Raw genomic sequence first — 20,688 nt, 5'->3', positions numbered from 1 at the left:
CATATTTCGGTGCTGGTGTCAACATGGAAGCCATTAATGACGGTTGGGCATGGCAGTTCCCTGAAATGTGGACAAAATGTGACTGTTACATGCATATATACAGTAACCTCTGCAGGTTCCTCCTCCTCCTCCTCCACAGAGGACCGGAAAGAAGAACCATAGCATTATAGATAATTAACCCCCACTTCTCCCAGGTTTACAGATAAAGGCTGTGACTGAGGTGACTTTTACTAAGCAGGGGTAAGAAGACACTTTAAGAGAGTCACCCCAATGGGCGAGCAGCATCAACCAGTTTTTCCATTCTGGCGATGCCATTTTATTCAAACACAACTTTATTCAAATATCTGCTTTGTGGCAAAGCCTGACCAAGGCACTCTTTTGGCTGAATATTTGCTCCCATCTTCAACAAAGGTTTATGCATTTCTTCAGAGAACTTTGAGATATTTTAAGTATCCTATGTTATAATTGCAGCCTTTGTGTCTGTTTAAAATCTAACTTTGTAATTGTAGGATGCCAAATTTATTCAGTTGATGGATGATTCTATAGGTTTTGTTGAGAGATTTGGTTGTAACGTTTTGTTACTTGATTTGCTGTTTCGCTTGTATAAAATTATAAAGTACTAAAAATAAAACCACATTATTTACCTGCTGCCTCAAAATTCTTAAGTACAATTGCCTGGACAGAAATCCCTTGGACTGCATGAGTGGTAGCCTCTTTGAGGCCAATAATAGATTCTATTACTGTTTGCAAAATCAGAACCTGTAATTTGTTAGTGTCCAAGTGAAGGGTGTGATATCTGACATCTTCAAGAGTTCAATTTTAGTTACTTGTGTGTTCATGCTGTTGCAAGTATTTATTCAAAAGGCAGACTTTCTGTTAATAATATCTCCCAGAAATGCTTTTGATCCTATTATACCAGAAGACACCCTGGGAAGTCTTGTTCTCCAATCTTGTTTTACACATATGCACCTTTTCTTCTAATCTCCAAAACAGGGAATAACAGGAGTTATCTTAAACTAAATTTGACCTTTAGATAATTTGAGGGAGTTCTTCAGAGCAAAATATCAATTGGACTCCACATCATGTTCTGCGATGAGGTGTAGTAACATGTGCTCCGTTGCCCTAAAGCTTGATGGAGATGTCAGGTAGTACCACTAAATTAATTAAGCAAGGTTTGCTCCTATAGCTGAGTTGCTGGGTTTAGTGATATCTTTGTGCTCAAGATGCATGTCATAAACAAAGACTAGGTGGTTCTGTTACTGAGGAAAGTTTGTAATGAGATTAGATAAGCTTTCAAGTGAACCGTGTTAGAGGAATGATGTGGAAGGATTGTTTAGGTTTTCGGCTGATGATGAGGGAAGAGATATAAGAGCAAGTGTTGAACTTCCTCTGTTTGCAGAAGTTCCGGGGTCACAGAGCAAACAATGGAATCACGGCATCTGCCAATCAACAGCCTCTGTCATTCTTCATTTGTTAGAATCCTTATGAATAGTTTTAGCTAGAAACTGACCATTCTTTATGTCCCATTAATGCTATTTTACCCTTTGAAGTTCCTCCAGCTGATGGTGTTTTGGCTTATCCTTCACCCTCTCCTTGGTTCACCAACTCTCTTATCCCTGTCCACATTATACCACCAATCTTTTTTCTGCAATTTTGTCTTGATGAAGGGCTCCAGCTTGCAATGTCAACCATTCTTTTACTTCCACTGATACTGCTCAGCCTGCTGAGTTCTGTCAGAACATTATTTGTTATTCTAAGTTATTGTGAAAATATGGGACGTATTCAGAGAAAAATTGAAAAAAGCTTTGGGCCCCATTTGGTAAATAATCCTGATAAATGTCTCAGAATTTTAATTTCAAGGTGCAGATAAATATTGTGCACTGCAATTTTTTTCAAGTTTCTTTTATTTTTATTGAACTTTTTTCAACTTGTTTGAAATTGACAACGATGGTTGGACTTAATTACACTCGAATAGGGAAGTTTAGGAAAGTTGAATGTTATTCTTAGTTTAAAAATAGTAATTGGATATGGATCTTCCTAAAAATTTTTTTCAAAGACATTCAGAAAAATAAATTGTATTTTTTAAAATTGGAAGTGTGAAATTATTTTGCGTTTTTAGCTTCTTCCTTAAGTTGCATGCTTAGTGTGAAACTTGCTATGAATGTCTCGATTATTTTGTAGACTAACTTTATGTATGCATGGACTGCATTTAATGAATGGCTGTTGTGTTTGTCTTTGTTTTTTTCCCGCCTGCAACTCTCCTACTAACTGTGAACGAAAACAAAAGGAATTGGTAAATTATCCACTGCTGATGGTAAAGCCTTCGCAGATCCTGAAGTACTTCGAAGACTGACTTCTTCTGTGAGCTGTGCATTGGATGAAGCTGCTGCTGCCTTGACCCGGATGAGAGCAGAGAATACTCTAAATGCAGGACAGGCAGACAAGTATGTGTCTTTTTATTTATAGAGTGTGGGTAAAGGTAAATGGGGAAAAGTAAACATCAATGATTAAGATGAAGAGCCATCACGCAGTTAAAAATTACTTACCTGCTTAGAAGTTTGGATTCCTGTTCCTTTGTGTATTGACTGATTCATTTCATTAGTTACCGTTAACAAAATAAAGTGACTTCTGATTTTACTGCATGTTGGCATAATTTTCCATGACAGGGGTAATTACACCTGTCAGTCTCAATGGTTTCAGTATTATTTTGTAAAGTAGCTATTGAATGGCTTGTAAATGGTATTGACCATTTTTGTTCAGTAGATGTGCATATACAATTAAATTTACTTGTTTGAAGTTTTAGACTACATATCTAGAAAAATTGATTTTGTGAAAATTCATTTGACTTGGTGGATAGTCCACTTGAACACTAATGCTGAACGATAGTCCAATATTGTAATTGTTATAAAGTTCCAATTGGCTTTCTTCTGGTAAGAATAAACAAATATGATAACGTTAAAATACTGTAGTTAAATTTTCTTGTCCTTTAGTTTCACCTATTTTGATTTTTAAAATTTTTATTCTGTCTACTCTTTTTTTATCGCTTTAAAAGCTAGCTTTCAAATGACTGACTTTCCACACCTAATAGTTTAGTGAATTAAAGATGGTCAAAGTAAATTTGGGGTTAAAGTGGAAAGGACTGCTTTTTAATCAATATTGGTCATTATTATGTGGGACAAGAGTGGATTGCCAACAATATGGACAAAGGCTCATAGTCTCGGAACCTTCGCGGTTTCTAAAGGATATAATGTGGGACAAGTTGTGGATTTGATGTTATCATTTGGCTTTTTAAATAGCAGTGCATTCCAAATTATTTGACATTTGGCTCAGCATAAACTCAGATTCAAAAATAAATTCATAATGTATACGTGTTTCTTTAAAATATTTTTTTTGGTAAAATTGTTTATTTTGTTGTTAGCCGAAGCTTAGCAGAAGCATGCTCAGATGGGGATGTGAATGCTGTCCGAAAATTGCTGGATGAAGGACGGAGTGTAAACGAGCATACGGAAGAGGGTGAGAGTCTACTGTGTTTGGCATGCTCAGCTGGATACTACGAACTTGCACAAGTAAGTAACAACATATTCATTGAAAATAAATAAACCAACATTCTGCATTTTTTCTAACACCTCTTTAGTTTTCAACCTTTTGTTTATTTTTCTCTGATATTGATTAAAAAATGGATTATTGCAGAGATCATTTGGAAACCTAATTGCATTGCAATCAGCACTGATTTTTATTTTTCATGGTAATTTTTATTATTTGATTTCTGAACCCAAAGTGATGCAGTCGCAGCCATCTTATCATTATTGGGGAGTATGTTTTAGATACATTTGATTAATTGTGCTTGTAAAGGTGAAGCCTGATTGAGAAGTTGCTTGTAAACATATAGCTGACCATCTTCTCCCCACCCAAAGTTACAGCTGCTTGGGTGACAGAAATTCACCCTTACTGAATTTGCCAGTCGCTAACATAAAAAGTTGAGTTAGGGGTCATGTGCTCTTGTGAAATTTGGGAGACAGAGAAGTAAATAAATCTTTTTTTTTCAACTTATGTGTTTTTTAAATTTTTAAAAAAAATTTTCACACTATGAACCATTTTGACCAAAATACAGATAAACCTTTCCCTCTTGAATATACACAGTGTAATTTTCTCCCCTTCCCACCCCCCTCCCCACCCACTCAACATTAACTTGACGCATGTGTAGATGACACAGCTTTGAGTGGAGAAAGTAATGATGCCGCCCATTGTATAGGAATGTATCCTCCCGTAATGCGGGTTTTCCAGTTTTGTTTTTAAAGATTTGGTTAAAAACACTAAATGGCTGAGGATTTCCACAGCATAACTTTTTTTGATCATTTGGGTTGACATTTTAAAGAATTACTGTTTACAATTTGTCACTCTGGTTGAATCAAAATGTAAGCAACTTGAATACAAAGCATGTTTGATGTTAGGTTGGTGGTGAGGAAGCAGTGTCTGAATTTCAAACAATGGATCGCAAATGAATAATTTTTAAGAATAAACAAAAACTATCATGCCCTAAAACTTGCATTCTCCTATTTATGGTAAAAGTATCAATAATCTGCTGTGCATCTATTTGGCACCTGACTCAATGGATGTTGATTCCTGTGCCCTGAAAATAATTATTTATATGCAGTGTAAAATCTTTAAGTAAAAAAAATTGAAAATTGTTGGAATTTCATGAGGAATAACATTGAATAGTGAGGGAAAGCTATTGGTCCAGGACCACATAAAACCTAGATTGAAACGTGCAAAAATTTAAAAGATAGCTTGGGTGTGATGGGTGTTGTCGTTTAAATGAAAAGCTTCTCTCCAAAAGCAAATATATGCTTTGTTATTCGGCTTTCTGGTTTATTGTCAGAGTACATACATGACATCACATACAACCCTGAGATTCATTTTCCTGGGGATGTGACAGAGTTGCCATTAATTGGTAATGCAAAAAATACAGGGTAAACATGTAAACAATGAAAAGAACTGTTAAAAGGTAACAAATGTAAACAATTGGGGAAAACAGAGAGCAAAGAAAAATCAATAAAGTGCATGTAGGAGTCCTTAAATGAATTTCTGACTTTGTTGTTAAGGATTCTGATGGTAGAGGGATAGCAGTTGTTCGAGTCTTGTGCCACCTGTACCTATCCTGATGGCAGCAGTGAGAACAAAGCATGTGCTGGGTGGTGTGAGTCTTTCATGATTGCTGCTGCCCTCCAATGACAGCTCTCCCTGTAGATGTACTCAATAGTGGGGAGGCATTTGCCTGTAATGTCCTGTGCTGTGTCCACTACCTTTTGGAGGGCTTTACACTCAGTGGAATTGGTGTTCCCATACTAGACTGTGATGCAGCCATTCAGCACACTTTCCACCACATCTCTGTGGAAATTTGCCAGCGTTTTTGGTGTAATACCAAACCTCCTCAAATTCCTGAGGAAGGAGAGGCGCTGATGTGCTTTCTTCACAATGCCATTGGTGTTTGGGTCCAGGAAAGACCTGTTGGTTTCACTTTAAAAAAAAATCTGTTATTCAGTCAGTATTTAGTTAATTTCGATGCAGCCAAATCACTGTCTATTGTAGTAGTTGTTAATCTTTTTAATTGACCTTTATGGTTACAAAACATATTCTGTTAAAAAGAATGCAAGTGAAGTTTTTTTTTCAAGCATTTCCTAGAACTTCCAAGAGATTATATATGCTTGTTAATGAATGGTATAGGTTAAATAGTTAACCATAGAACACTATAGCACAGAAGCAGGCCCCTTTGGCCCTTCAAGTCTGTGCCAAACCAGTTTTTGCCTAGTCCCACTGACCTTCACCCAGTCCATAGCCCTACGTAACTCTCCCATCCATGTACCTGTCCTAATTTTTCTTATGCATTCACCACTTCAGCTGGAAGTTCATTCCACGCTCCCACCACTCTGTGTGAAGAAGTTCCCCCTAACATTTCCCCTAAACTTTTCTCCTTTCACTCTGGTTTATCTCTCACCCATCCTCAGTGGAAAAAGCCTACCTACATTTGCTCTGTCTATCCCCCTCATAATTTTAAATACCTCTATCAAATCTCACCTTATTGTTCTGCGCTTCAGGGAATAATGTCTTATCCTGTTTAACCTTGTAACCCAGTTCCTGAAGTCTAGGGAACATTCTAGTAAATCTTCTCTGAACTCTTTCTATATTATTGATATCTTTGCTGCAGTTAGGTGACTAGAACTTCATACAATACTCCAAATTTGGCCTCACCAGTCTTATACAACTTTACCATGACATCCCAGCTCCTATACTCAATACTTTGATTGGTGAAGGCCAAGATGCCAGTTTCTGGCTATCCAAATTATTGTATATCCGATCTCTAGAACACCTTCCAATAATTTACCTACTCTGTAAAATGGGGTCCTGCCATTTACTTTACATCTTCCTCTCATATTTGACCTCCCAGAGAACATCATCTCACTCTTATCTGGCAAACTCTATTTGTCTTTGCTCTATTTCCAACTGTGCTATATGCTGCTGTATCCTTGGGCAACCATCTTTATTATTCACAATAGTAATTTCTGTGTAGTCTGCAAAGTTACTAATTAAACCATAATTTTTTTGTCCAACTTGTATATATGTCATGCGGAACTGATTCCTGCTGAACAATGCTTGTTACAGAACAAGAGTCAGAATTACACACCTCCACCACAACTGTCTTCTTTTGCTAAGCCAATTTAGAATCCAATCAACCAAGTCACTTTGGATTCCAAGTGCATTATTCTTTTGGATCATCAAGCCATGAGAAACTCTGTTGAATGCTTCACTTAGGTCCAGTGTCGAACATCCTCTGGCCCATCTTCAGTCATTTTTGTCACCACTCCAAAAAAAACAAAGTTCATAAGACCTGACTTTCCCCATATGAAGCCATGTTGATTATCCCAAAAAGTCTATAGTTTTCCAGATGTGAGTAGATTCTATCTCTAAGAATCTTAGAATGTAGAACAGCACAGTTCAGGACCAGGCCCTTGGGGCCAAACACAATGTCCAAGTCAAACTAAAACTGATGCTTATGCAATATTTCTCCATCCCATTCATATTTGTGTTTCTATCTTGAATGTATCTGCTTTCTAGCACCCTGTTCCAGGCACCTATCACTCTGTGTATAAAAATGTTTTCCCTTCGCACATCCCTTAAACTTCCTTCCCCTCACCTTGAATCTATGTTACCCAATTGTGATGCTTTTGTCTTTGTGGCGGGGTAGGGGGGAGGGAGCTTCCTTCTGTCCACCATTTCAAGATTTTATACACTATCAAGTCTCCACTCAGCCACTTGCTGTCCAAAGAAGAAAACCCAAGATCGTCCAATCTTTCACCATAACTTGTACCCTCTAAACTGGCAACAACATGGTAACCCTCCTCTGTACTCTTTCCAAAGCCTCCACATCCTTACTGTAATGGGGCAACCAGAATTGCACACCACATTCCAAATGAGGCCTAAACAAAGTTTTGTGTAGCTGCATCATGACCTCCTTACTTTTATACTCAATATTAAATCCAAAGAAGCCAAGCATTCTATATGCCTTCTTGACCACCCCATTGACTTGTGTGGCCACTTTCAATGAGCAATGGACTCAACCTCCCCCCCCCCCAATATCAATGTTTCTAAGGGCCTTGCAATTTGCTGTATACATTCCACTTACATTTGACCGTCCAAAGTGCAACACCTCACATTTGTCTGGATTAAACTCTGTTATTTCTCAGCCCATATCTGTAACTGATCTATATCCTTTTGTGCTCTTAACTACTGTTGACTACTCCACCAATCTTTGTATCATCTGCAAATTTATTGACCTACCCACCTACATTTTCATCAGTCATTTTTATATATCACAATGCAAGGCTTCAAACACCAATCCCAATGGAATGCCACTGTTCATGGGCCTCTATCTGGAATAACAACTTTTTACCACTATCCTGTTTTCTGTGGACTGATTAATTCTGTATCCAAAACGATCAATTTCTCTGAAAATCCACATGTCTGCATCTTCTGAATAGGCCTCCATGAGGGACCTTGACAAACTCCTCACTAAAGTCCATGCAGATAATATCCACTGTCTTATCCTCAACTGTCTTTGTCGCCTACTTAAAAAAAGTTAACCAAGTTGGTAAGATATGACCTGCTCTTCACAAAGCCAAATTGATTTTTCATAATCTGACATGATTGTCCAAATGTGCATAAATCCTGTCCCTAATTATCCTTTCCAATAGTTTCACTATCAATTTGTGAGGCTTACTGATCTATAATTGTCTGGATTATATATTTATTTTCTCTCCCTGAACAAAGATGCAAAATTAGCCTCTAGTTCCCTGGGACCTCTCCTCTTGTTAGTGAGGATTCATATATTTTGTTGAGGCCCCAGCAATTTCCTCTTAATCACCTGGGATATATCTCATCAGGCCCAGGAATCAAAAGACCCAATACCACCCCTTTCTTCATTTCAAAATGTCTTAACATAATGAGCATTCTCTACATTATGCTCTCTATCAATATCCATGTCAATCTCCTTGGTAAATACTGATGCAAACTATTGCTGACTCCTGCCTAATTTTGTTGAAATTGGCCTTGCCTAATATGGGACACTAACTTGAGGACTAGTTTTATCCTTTTCCCAAGTGTTTCCCTGCTGACCAGTTTCCTTCCCCAGGTCCAATATTTCCCCCCTCAAGTAATCCTATCCATACTGTTATGAATGTTCTCCTAAACATGCTTCACAAAGTTGACCATATCCAATTCCCTAACACTTGAGTGTTCCCAGTAAACGATGTGAATGTACAATCACCACATTAAAACACTTTGACATCAACACTCTCTATGTGTTATTTGTTCCTTTATTCCCACTATTTGGTGGCCTGAAGTAAATGTCCATCTGAGTGGAGCTGTGACATCTCCCTTTTCGGTTCTTGATTTTCACCCACATTGCTTCACAGAATAGTTTTCTGTCAACATTCTTTCTAAAGGTGGCTGTGATGTCAAATATTGTATCACCCCATCCTTCTACCTACTGTTCCTATCACAGCTAGTACTGGAAGTTTGAGCTGCTGTTCCTGGTCCACCAACTGCATCTCTGTTGTGGTTGCAATATCCATTGTCATCCATTTCCCTGCAAGGTTTTTTGCATTTAAGTGAACACAAAGTTTATTTATTACCTTGACACTTGTCCTCCACCATCCTGTTCTACTTCAATGCACTTCCCTCTCTTCAAGTTGGTACTCAACCCCTTGCTCGGCGAGTTTAAAGCCGTCTTGGTGAATCTAGCAAATCTTTCTGCCAGAGTGTCTGTCCTCCTCTGGTTAAGGTGTAACCCATCTCTCCTGTACATGTCACCACCTCCTCAGAAGAGATCATAATTGGATACAAATGTTTTGTCATCCTCTTGTTTGTAATGTAAGTATAACATACCCATGGTAAGCAGGATTAAAGAAAGTTCCCAAAGCATTTCATGACCTCTTTTGACCTTTCTAAAGCACTGCATGAGCTCTTTTCTGCAATCTTTGAATTCCTTCAGGACACTGTCTGATTCTAGCTTCCTGAACCTTGCATATACCTCCTTTATCTGTTTCACTAAGTTCATGACCTATCATCATTCAGTGCTCTCTTACTTTTCCATACCTATCTTCTTTAACATTGGAGAGTGCCTAGACTCTTAATTAGATAGCCCTTAAGTAACTTGCACATCTCATTTGTGGGCTTGCCTGAATACTGCTGCACTTAGTTTACTCCCCATAGCTCCTGACTAATCATGTCACAATTTGCCCATTCCCAATTTCGTACATTTCTGCAAGGCCCAAGCTTGTTCTTAACCATAACTATCTTGAAAGTTATGAGAGATCACCATTCCTAGAATGAGCATCTACTGAAACTCTGATAACCTGGCTGAGCTCATATGCTCATATTAGGTCTAGTATGGCTGCTTTCTGATTGTGCTATCTACATGTTATTCAAAAAGCTCTCCTGGATAAAGAATAAATTCTGCCCCATTTCTTTTGTTCCTCTATCTCTCGATGGCTATTGAGAAGCTTACAGTATAACCCTATTAAAGTGATACACTTGTTTCTGAAATCTACCCACCTTAGTAGTTAAGCACACCATTATGGCACCTGAGTGCAGTTGTGACATCTCCCTGATTAATAATGCCATGTCTCCACCACTTTTTACTTCTTCTATCCTGTCTAAAACAATGAAATCCAGAAACATCAATCTGTCAATTGCTGCCAAGTCTCCGTTAAGGCCACAACATCATAATTCATATGGGTGGCACAGTTCGTGTAGCAGTTAGCGCAACACCTTTACAGTGCCAGTGTTTGGGATCAGGGATCAAATCCTGTGCTGTCTGTAAGAAATTTGTTCATTCTCTCCGAGTCTGCGTGGGATTTCCCCCCGGGGGCTCCTGTTTCCTCCCACTGTTCGAAATTTATCGGGTGTGTAGTAAATTTATCGGGTGTGTAGTTGTAATTGGGTGGCATGGTCTCGTGGGCCAAAATGCCCTGTCAACATGCTGTTTGTCTAAATTAAAAAAAAAACAATTCCCAGCAATGATCCAGGATCCAAGTTCATCTGCTTTACCCATAATAATTCTTGCATTAAAATACACTAGCCAATAAGTCTCACTGTGACCTCTCTCTTCCTGTTCTTCCTTGTCCATGCACTTGCCACTCATTCCTTCAACACTTCCATTTGCTGCTCTGCTGCTCAGGTCATCCCACCACCCTCCACCCCACATGCCACTCTAATTTAAGTGCTCCTGATGAATCTCCAATTAATTTTCCAATCACTAATGCAAGGGCTCACTGCCTTATAGCTTCCTGCTTTGTCCCTGTTATCCTTCTTAAAGGAACAAACTTGGCTATTCCCCAATTCTATGAGAAAACCTTGCCCGTGGCTAAAGAAAGTTTAAAATATCTTGAACCCTAGCAATCTCCCTTCATGCCTCTCAATAACCTGAAACAGTTTCCATGAACAGGAGAGTTTATTTTCAGAGGGGATTGATTTAAAGGATGGGTATTTTAGAGAGGATTGAGAAAAAACCCAAAATGAATTAATGTAGGATTAGTTAGTTGATGGTTGCTGGGCTGAAGTTTCCTTGCTTTATGCCTCTGAAGAATTGAGATGGGATTGGTTTTGAAAATGATTTGTGAATACCCCAACATCTGAGCAAGCTCCTATAGTATTAACTGGAAACATCCAACTAGTATCCTCTCTTTTCACTTTTAGTAATTGTTTTGATCAGCCACCATATTAAGTTATTTGTGAATTTTATGACTTAAGGACAAAGTCATTTTATGAAAGACTCTAGAAATGGAACCCATTTGTTACTTAGGGATAATATGTAGAAGTGTAGTTAATAGTGGGATTAGGCTCGTTGCAAATCAGAAGGCCCGATTAGCAAATTTAATATAGCATGTACATGTTAAAAAAGGTATGGAAAATTATCTTGTATAGAAGCTTGCTTCTCCCAAAAATGTTGAAAATTGTATCTGACTTGATTTCTATTCAATTTATTGGTGGGATATACTATGACAAATTATAATTTGATGTAATTTGTAAACTGGAATTATAAAGAGTATCAATCAAGAGTCTCTACCCAAAGCACTGACTGAACATTTCTACCTATGGATGCAGTCTGACCTGCTGAGATCCTACAGCAGCTTGTTGTTTGTTAAATCCTAGTTCCAAACTGAAACTTGCAATTTTCCAATTAAATTCTTCATCTGCCTTTTTTGATTCCTATTAATTCAACAACTATTTAGGTTCTACTAGCTGTGCATGCTAATGTTGAAGATCGTGGCATCAAAGGAGATATAACCCCATTGATGGCAGCTGCCAGTGGAGGCTATGTAGACATTGTAAAATTGCTGTTGGCCCATGACGCTGATGTAAATGCTCAATCCTCAACAGGCAAGTAGAAATAAAACCTGGCAATCTTAATTTCATTTTCTTTGTAAAGAATTCATATTTTGGATGGTTTATATTTCTACTGCTTTTTAAATGTTTTTCAGGAAATACAGCACTCACGTATGCTTGTGCGGGAGGGTTTGTTGATGTCGTAAAAGTAATTCTGAAAGCTGGAGCAAATATTGAGGACCATAATGAAAATGGTCATACTCCTCTGATGGAAGCAGCAAGTGCTGGCCACGTTGAAGTTGCTCGGGTGCTTTTAGAATATGGCGCTGGAATCAATACTCATTCAAATGAGTTCAAGGAAAGTGCACTTACACTGGCATGTTACAAAGGTATGATAACTAATCTTTAATATCCTTGATGAGGCAGAAAATGTGTCATTTAAAACTGGAAAATCATTTTGAATTTTGTTTAGACCTTTATTTTCATGTAAAATAAAAACATTGAAAGGTCTGCTAAATAATAAAATGAATGAAATGATTCACCACTATGAAAGGAATCAGACAACAGTCTTAGTTGGTGAGCAATTGTGATCATGATAAAATAGTGTATATTCAGTGCATTCGAATATTTATTACAAAGTAGGTGAAAAGCTGCACTTGTGCAACTAATTTAAGACCACGTCACTACCTGTATAAGAAGTGCCTGGTAATATCACAGTACAAGCTCTTCACTCATTCTCAAGTCAGTTTTTGTGCTTTATTTGAATTGCTACATTTGGACCATCATGCTTCACATCACCACTGTCTCTGTTCATCCTGAATAATAAAACTGAAATAAGGGAAATCTAAGAGAACCTTGAAATAGAACCTTGTTGTGGAATATTGCAATCTTTTATGACAAAAACTTGGACTGGATTTGGTGTGAAATAGTGAATTAAACATGTAAATGGTATAAGTAAAACTTATTTTAAATGGGTTTATAACATTAGTATTTTCTAATACTAACTATGGTGTGTGTTATTCAGGTCATTTGGAAATGGTGAGGTTTCTTCTTGATGCTGGTGCTGATCAGGAACACAAAACTGATGAGATGCATACAGCTTTAATGGAAGCATGTATGGTAAGTGTTTTCATACTGCTTCCCTCCCATCTCTTTAAAATTGTTCCTTTTGATCTCATTTTAATTTTATGAAACAAATAAGTCTGAATTTAAAAACAGAATCAAAATATGAATAAGAATTTATCTGTATTCCTGATTAAATCTTTTGCATTGTATTTTCATTATTGCATTTCTAGAAACTGGATTTTCAACTTTCCTGTGTAGAGTATGTTGCGTGAATTCCACCAAATAGTCTTTTTTTTTCTTTTGTATCACATGTTTTTATAACCTTAAAACAAAGTAAATTGCTGCCTGCTTAAAATCTAAAAATGCTTAAATCGTGCAGCATCAATGGAGAAAATATTTGAAGAGTAACATGCTATGAATAAAGGAGGGCAGATGTACTACTAGGATTTTCAGAAGCATTTGATAGGGTTCTGTATTAAATTTATTGGCTGGTTAACAGGCAAGATCAGGCATAAGTGGGCCATCTTTTAGTTGACAGACTATAGTGCCTGGAACTCTACTTTTATGTTAATAACTGATTTGGAAGAAGGCACTGATGAATGATTGCTAATTTTTTAATGATACAAGGATGGGTTGTAAGTTATGAGGATAACTTTAGAAAGTGGTAAAGAAGATGTAAGGAAGGGATAGAGCTAAATAGAGTTAGCAAACATCTAACATGGATTATAATGTGGGAATAGTTTGTTTGTCCATTTGGGAGGTAACATAAAAAACCTTGGCCTGCTTTGGAGAAATCTGGTAACTCCATTCAAAAGACTTGTGTGTAGGACATTAAGTAATTAGAAAATCAAACAATATTATTGTCTATTGCTGGATGAATACATACCAAAAATGGGGAGGTTATGATTCAGTTACCTATGGTTATAGGTAAGACCATTTCAAGAGCACGTGATTCCAGGATGAAGACGTCCCATCCTGCTAAATTTGTACGGCATTTAATCTGCATTGTTACAGTTTTCTCTCTATGCAACATCGTCTGCTAAACATTTCCAGTATTTTCTGTTTTAATTGCTGACTTTTGCATTGTCATTCAAAACTAGTTTTCATTTGATTTATGATTATTGCAATAGATTGCCAGATATTTAATGTACAAAGAGACTGACAATTAACTTTACCAAATAGGATGGCCATGTTGAAGTAGCTCGGCTCCTTTTGGACAGTGGTGCACAAGTAAACATGCCAGCTGATTCTTTTGAGTCACCATTGACTCTTGCTGCTTGTGGTGGTCACGTGGAACTAGCAGCTTTACTCATAGAAAGAGGAGCCAACCTTGAAGAAGTAAATGATGAAGGATATACACCATTAATGGAAGCATCCCGAGAAGGTCATGAGGAAATGGTGGCTTTGCTGCTTGCTCAGGGTATGAAATGTCTCTTGCATTTACAAAAGAAACTGAAGAAACATAATGAGAAATTAGTTTTCAACTTCAACGTTCCATTAATTTTTTTAGGTAAAAAATATCAGAAAGAGTATAAATGGAGTTCCTTTTTCAGCATTCATCATAAATAATCCTCTCAATTTGAACAAGTTTGTTTGAACAGTCTGATGTCAACTTTTATTTCAGCTCTTCAAATATTTTTAATCAACTTTCGACTAGTTTAGGATTATTTGCTTTTTGTAAGTTACTCGAGTTCCAGGTCATGTTTGAGATGTGATAACTGATAGAATCGTAGAATTCCACAGAATGGAAAAGGCCCTTTTGCTCAACTGGTCCATGTCAACCATGTTGTGTGCCACTGATTTTTGTTCTCTACAAATTTACTTAAATAAGAACTACATGCCATCTAGATCATAACATAAATGACAAAGGCAACTGTACCCAGCACAGATACCTGTGGCAGATCACTGGTTACAGGCCTCAGGTTGGCACACATACCTCTACTACAATTCTGTTTCTGACCATGTGGACAATTTTGAATCCAACTTGCTCAATCATTATTAGGCAGAACTAGAAGAGATGGTTGGGCAGGGCTGTAATTGCCACATGGGAGTTAAGGACTGGCATGTTCCACTGAGGCAAAAGGCAGGGATGGCAAAAGGCAGGGATGACGGGAGAGGTCGTGATCTAGTTTTTAAAAAAAGGAAAGGAAATGCATGCAAGGATCAGGAAGCTATAATCAAACAAGGCTTGAGAGAAATATCAGGATTGCAGGAAAGAGCTCAAATAGGGTGCTAGGAAAGCCAAAAGGAGCCATGAAATGTCCTTGATAACCAAGATTAAAGAGAACTCTTAATGTATTTTATACCCCTATTTAAAAGTAAGATAATTAGGGAAGAAATAGAGCCATACAAGGACTAAAGAGGAATTTTATTCTTGGGGCCAGTGGAAGTAGGTGAGGTACCTACTTAGTTTTTGTTTCACCAAGTTGAATAGATGGGAGCATAGTGTGGAGAATTTTAATGTGTTAGGACATTTAGAGATCAAGAATAATGTCTTTTGACAGGAGGCAAATGAAATTGTTAGGGCCATGACAATGAAGATGTTTAATTGATTATTTAGAGGAGTGACAATGCTGCAAACTTTTGTAACCTTTATATTTTCACATTTTGCACTTTAATAAGTTCCTTATTTTCACATGCACCTGTTTTTGCATCCCAAGACTAGTATATGTGGCCATACCTTGAGAATGTATTGCTTTTTATTATACACTTTTTGCTCTTTCTAGCTTTAGAAAAGGCAATATTAGCAAAGATTGGCTATAATCTGTTTAATAGTAAATATGTACAAAGGTAGTTCAAACCAGATTTACATTATTTTCTGCCTCTTAATACTCTCTTCCCTGAAAATAACAAGTGATTGTTCTTTTATAAACAGCCAAAGTTGCCACCTGAATATTTTTCTGGCTGAATTGCCATGGATGGTACCACCGGGTTCGGTTTAAACAAGTTTTGTTTATTTTATTTTTGCATCTTTATTGGGAATTTCACCATGCTTTCCCTTCAACTTATCAATCACATCCATCTTCAGATTGGTCTTAGTGCATGTAACCTTTTCTTTATCTTGTGCAGTTTGATTTTCAAGTTCCTTGATGTGCAAAGTGAATCAGTTTTTGTGATGTTTCAAGTACTGTGCTGGGAAAAGCACAATTAGATTATGCAGAAACCACATATTAGGGGTGGTTGAAGGTTGGAATTGGTTGAGTTAATGGAGACTAGTGTTTGGAAAATATAATAATCGATTTAGAGGAGGGGGATCCAGAAAATGCAGCATATTTGGATTTTCAGCAAGAGGTCACATAAAAGGTTGTTTATATGTGTTCATGGTTTTGGATGTAATGTATCTGAATGAATTAAGGATGGGTTCAGTTTTCTATTTTTCTTTAAATGTAATTCTTTATTGTATTCACGTTATAAAAATTTTAAATAAAGTCTTTAAACAAAAGGGGGCAGAAAATTCATCAAAATGTAGATTGGAAAACAGTAATTGGTAAAATGTTGCAGAAATATTATTTACCTAATGGCCTGAATATGCCTGAGATTGTCTGATCTTGGAAGCTTAGCAGGCTCAGGACTAGTCAATACTTGAGGGGGAGACCACCTAGGAACACCAGGTGCTGTCGGTTTCTGTGAGGGGTGCTGGACAAAGTGTCAACTCCCTGCCTTACAAAAGTTAAAGAATTTCATGAATGTTATTCTAAACGTAGTACTGTTTTACATAATAATGGAACCGTTACCGTTACATTTTATGACTATGAATTAAAATGGTTCTGAGTGTATTATGTTCAGATTTACTGATTATATATGGTAAGTTGCTTGAAGGCTGCAACACAGGTATTCCTCAACTTGCATCTGTGTTCTATTCTGACCGAACAGTCGTATCTCGAAATGGACGGAGGTCGGAAATTCACTATCTGTTTTATCATTCATCAAATACAACATGGAGGCCATTAAGGCCAGCTCTTGTGAGAGGTTGGCCATTCCTGCCATAGATGCAATTTCCCTCAAATAGACCCCCACTTTCACCCCAAAAGTATAATTATTACATTTACATATATTTTTCTTTTGTTTTTGGTCGTATGTATGGATGGCTGTAAGTCGCATAAGTTGTAAGTCGGTGATTACCTGTATTATGTAAATGGGGCCAAGTGAGCAAAAGTATGGCATATGGAACACATGGTGAATTATGAGGTTATCCACTCCAAAGAATTTAATTCTTTTAAACATTAAGACACAAGGGCAGTGGTTTTCAACTTCTCTATCCCCCCCCCCCCACCACTCACATATCACCTTAAGTGATTAGTACGGGATTATTTAAAGTGGTATGTGAGTAGGGAAAAAAGGTTGAGAACCTCTGCACTAGGGTGATTATATTCAGAGGGTGTTTGGTATTGTATGCAGCAAACAATTATCAAAGAAATTTATTTAATAATGAGATCTAAAAAATGGAACTATCTGTTAATACCCTTTGATGTGATTGTATTTTATGATGTTCATTTTATGACGTGGTAATTTACCACAGTTATATGGGATCCTGATGGAACCACCAATGAAATTCTTCATGGTTTTCTCTTTACTCCAAGACAAATGTACCTGGAGGAACTGAGTGGATTTTCTTGATTGATGTGTGGATGTGGCAATAATCAGGCAGTGGACAGTTTTAAATTGAGCAGACTGGGTGCATTTTGGAAGAATGAGGGTTGACCACATTGAAATATATATTTAATGATCTTTCTTTTGGTTAAAAACTGGGAGAATTTTCTAGCTAAGAACAAAGCTATTTTACAACTTAAATGAGAAATTTCCAACGAACAATTGTGAATCTGTCGAATTTACTAGCCCAGATGCTGTGGATACTCGGTTATTTACTATATAATTTCAGAAAGAAGTTGAGCATTTTCAAAGGTAATGTTGAGGTAGAGGAAAAACCATGATTTCTTCACAATCAAGAGCTTTAATAATAACAATTTTGATGGAATTCTTTTAGGAGCCAATATAAATGCACAGACTGAAGAAACCCAGGAGACAGCACTGACACTTGCTTGTTGTGGAGGATTCTTGGAGGTTGCTGACTTTTTAATAAAGGCAGGAGCTGATATTGAATTGGGTTGTTCTACACCTTTGATGGAGGCTGCTCAAGAAGGTCACCTTGAATTGGTCAAGTATTTACTTGCAGCAGGTATGTTTTGACATTCTAATGATTTTTGATTTTTCTAATCCCAGATCTGAAATCTTAAGATTTTGATGTTTTGTATTGCAGTCCTATGTTTATTATTTACCATATTTTTCAAACTTGTGATTTCCTGAACTTGTCGGTTCTTCAGTTTAAATGTTCAAAAATGAACAGAGCTGAGTTCAAAGATGAGAAACAAAATGAGTCCCCCACTGACAGTATCCTGATCACCATGCAAACTTACATTTGGGAGTATAATTATTATTCAAGTCACATTTCTAATTCAAAATTTTAAGAAACCAATTTGGCCTCAAAATGTCATCAATCTCAACACAAGATAAACATAAAAATTGATTAATTAGTACTCTTAATACCTTTAGCTTCATTGGAGGCATTCTAAACCAATTGCCAATGTTGGATTACAGTGATGCAAATAAAGTATGATCCAGTCTTTGCTTTTTTAAAAATGACAAATTTTTGGAATATTGATAAGCGATGGAACATGTCTTTGAAGGTTGTTGTTTTTGAGTTCAGTACAACACATATGAGCATCACTGATACAGTTCACACTTGCTGAAATTAAGACAGACATCAATGGCTTCCAGTCAGTCATCTCCCATTATATTTTAACTTCTTCCGAAGTAGTTAGTTGTTCAAAAAATAAATGGATTACATTTTGTTTTTGCATGATATGAGTTGTGATCAGAATGTAAAAGTCTGATTATAGTATGTCACATGTTGAAGCAAATTGTAATTTAAATGTTACATTTCTAATTAAGCAAAAAATGTTTTTGTCACTAAAGTTTTATGCCCATATTATGTATGTATGATTTCTACCTTTTTTTTGCTAGGAGCAAATGTGCATGCCACAACAGCTACAGGAGATACAGCCTTAACGTACGCATGTGAAAATGGGCACACTGATGTTGCTGATGTTCTTCTGCAGGCAGGAGCTGATTTGGTAATTGCTACTATTTCCTATAACACAAGACTGAAACAGTAGGCATGTGCCAACATAATTTGAGTAGACTATATAAAATGAATTTATTATTGACAAACTTTTAATTAATTAGTTTTAAGTATAATTAGTGTAAAATATAATTAATTGCAAAGTTGAATGGAATTTATTTGAAACCAGAATATTTCTTTATTACTGTACTTTAGGAAATTTCCTGTAGTTAACAGAATTATTTTCTGATTATTAACCCCTTTCATGAGATTCCTAAAACTTTTGTTTTAACAGGAACATGAATCTGAAGGAGGGAGGACTCCCTTGATGAAAGCAGCAAGAGCTGGCCATTTATGTACAGTACAGTTTCTCATCAGTAAAGGTGAGCCTGCCATCATTTGTCTGATTAAGCTTTTTCTCTCCCTATATATATCTCTTTGGCTTGGCTTCGCAGACGAAGATTTATGGAGGGGTAAAGTCCACGTCAGCTGCAGGCTCGTTTGTGGCTGACAAGTCCGATGCAGGACAGCAGACACGGTCACACACACACACACACACACACACACACACACACACACACATAGACGAAATGTATAAATTTATTTATGTTGGCCTGAAAATCCAGTTTTTAATGTATTTATAAAAGGAATTTATTCAAATGAGATTCATAACTGTTATGTACTCAGACAGCAGCAATAGAAATTAGCCAAAACAGTGTTATATTTAAAATATTTTAATTTATTAATCACCAGATATGAAATACCTTATCTAACTTATCTAAACTTAGCCTGCAACTATGTCTGTGTGTGTGTGTGTAAAATATCCCAAACCATTACAGTTCAGGTTCAATTCTGGAATGTCATTTCGACATCCAATCTCAGAAATCCATTGTTGACATGAAGACTCTTAAATTGATGCAAAGAAGCGTTTATGAATGAGGTGGTAGAGACTGAGGTGACAGACTGTTGTAAACTCACAAAATCCTTATTGAGTTGCTTCCCGAGAAATGCCCTTTCAGATGAGTGGTAATCAAAACTTTCCTTTTCCATGGGAAACGAAGTGAGTGACTTTCACAAAGCTTCCCAGAACCCTTCTGTGGATCAGCCAAAATGTGACCTTCCCTTTCTGGTCACGATATGGTACACCAAGTCCCCTTCAAAAGTGACCTTTCCTTTGGACATGGTGAGGCACACTCATCCCCCTTACAGGGAGAAATCAAATTATCCATGACCAAATGAGGCCACTTCAGCCCAGTATTACTTTAGAGATACTTCTCTAAGAGCTACTTCCTTAATATGGCCCCTGATCAGTGTACTGTTTCTTTAATATATTGGTCCCATGGTCCCTGCTCCTGTGTCCCAGGGCCTTCCTTGCTTTTCAGAGATAGTGAATTTGAGTACATGCTGTCCCCAGCCTGTCAGCCCACAGTCAAGCTCCAAAGCATACAGCTTGATTTATTCTCTTAAAGTGACAGTCCCACTCAATGAAAATGAACTGGAAGCACGTAATATTAACCCACAAATAAGTCAGATGATGCATGTTGGTTTTCTCTGACAGACCAATTTACTTTTGAGATCAAACCTAAGGCATAGAAATCAATAACTTGTGGTATAATTTTGCC

At 37.1% G+C, this 20,688-nt stretch overlaps 1 protein-coding gene across 6 annotated transcripts in view; it reads left to right on the top strand.

Moving 5' to 3' along the window:
• The window catches only part of ankhd1 (ankyrin repeat and KH domain containing 1), a 173,703-nt gene that overhangs the window by 92,939 nt on the left and 60,076 nt on the right, over nucleotides 1-20,688 (top strand). For all 6 annotated transcript variants that reach the window (XM_069898568.1, XM_069898567.1, XM_069898566.1 and 3 more), the window contains 9 exons: nucleotides 2,288-2,444; nucleotides 3,419-3,566; nucleotides 11,790-11,937; nucleotides 12,039-12,272; nucleotides 12,908-13,002; nucleotides 14,131-14,368; nucleotides 17,933-18,124; nucleotides 18,970-19,079; nucleotides 19,362-19,449. In XM_069898568.1, the coding sequence (XP_069754669.1) occupies nucleotides 2,288-2,444; nucleotides 3,419-3,566; nucleotides 11,790-11,937; nucleotides 12,039-12,272; nucleotides 12,908-13,002; nucleotides 14,131-14,368; nucleotides 17,933-18,124; nucleotides 18,970-19,079; nucleotides 19,362-19,449 (1,410 nt within the window). The remainder of the gene's footprint in view (nucleotides 1-2,287; nucleotides 2,445-3,418; nucleotides 3,567-11,789; nucleotides 11,938-12,038; nucleotides 12,273-12,907; nucleotides 13,003-14,130; nucleotides 14,369-17,932; nucleotides 18,125-18,969; nucleotides 19,080-19,361; nucleotides 19,450-20,688) is intronic.

This window comes from Narcine bancroftii, chromosome 9 (genome assembly GCF_036971445.1).
Source record: "Narcine bancroftii isolate sNarBan1 chromosome 9, sNarBan1.hap1, whole genome shotgun sequence".
Classification (NCBI taxonomy): domain Eukaryota; kingdom Metazoa; phylum Chordata; class Chondrichthyes; order Torpediniformes; family Narcinidae; genus Narcine; species Narcine bancroftii.
This window is presented reverse-complemented; position numbering and strand designations above follow the sequence as displayed.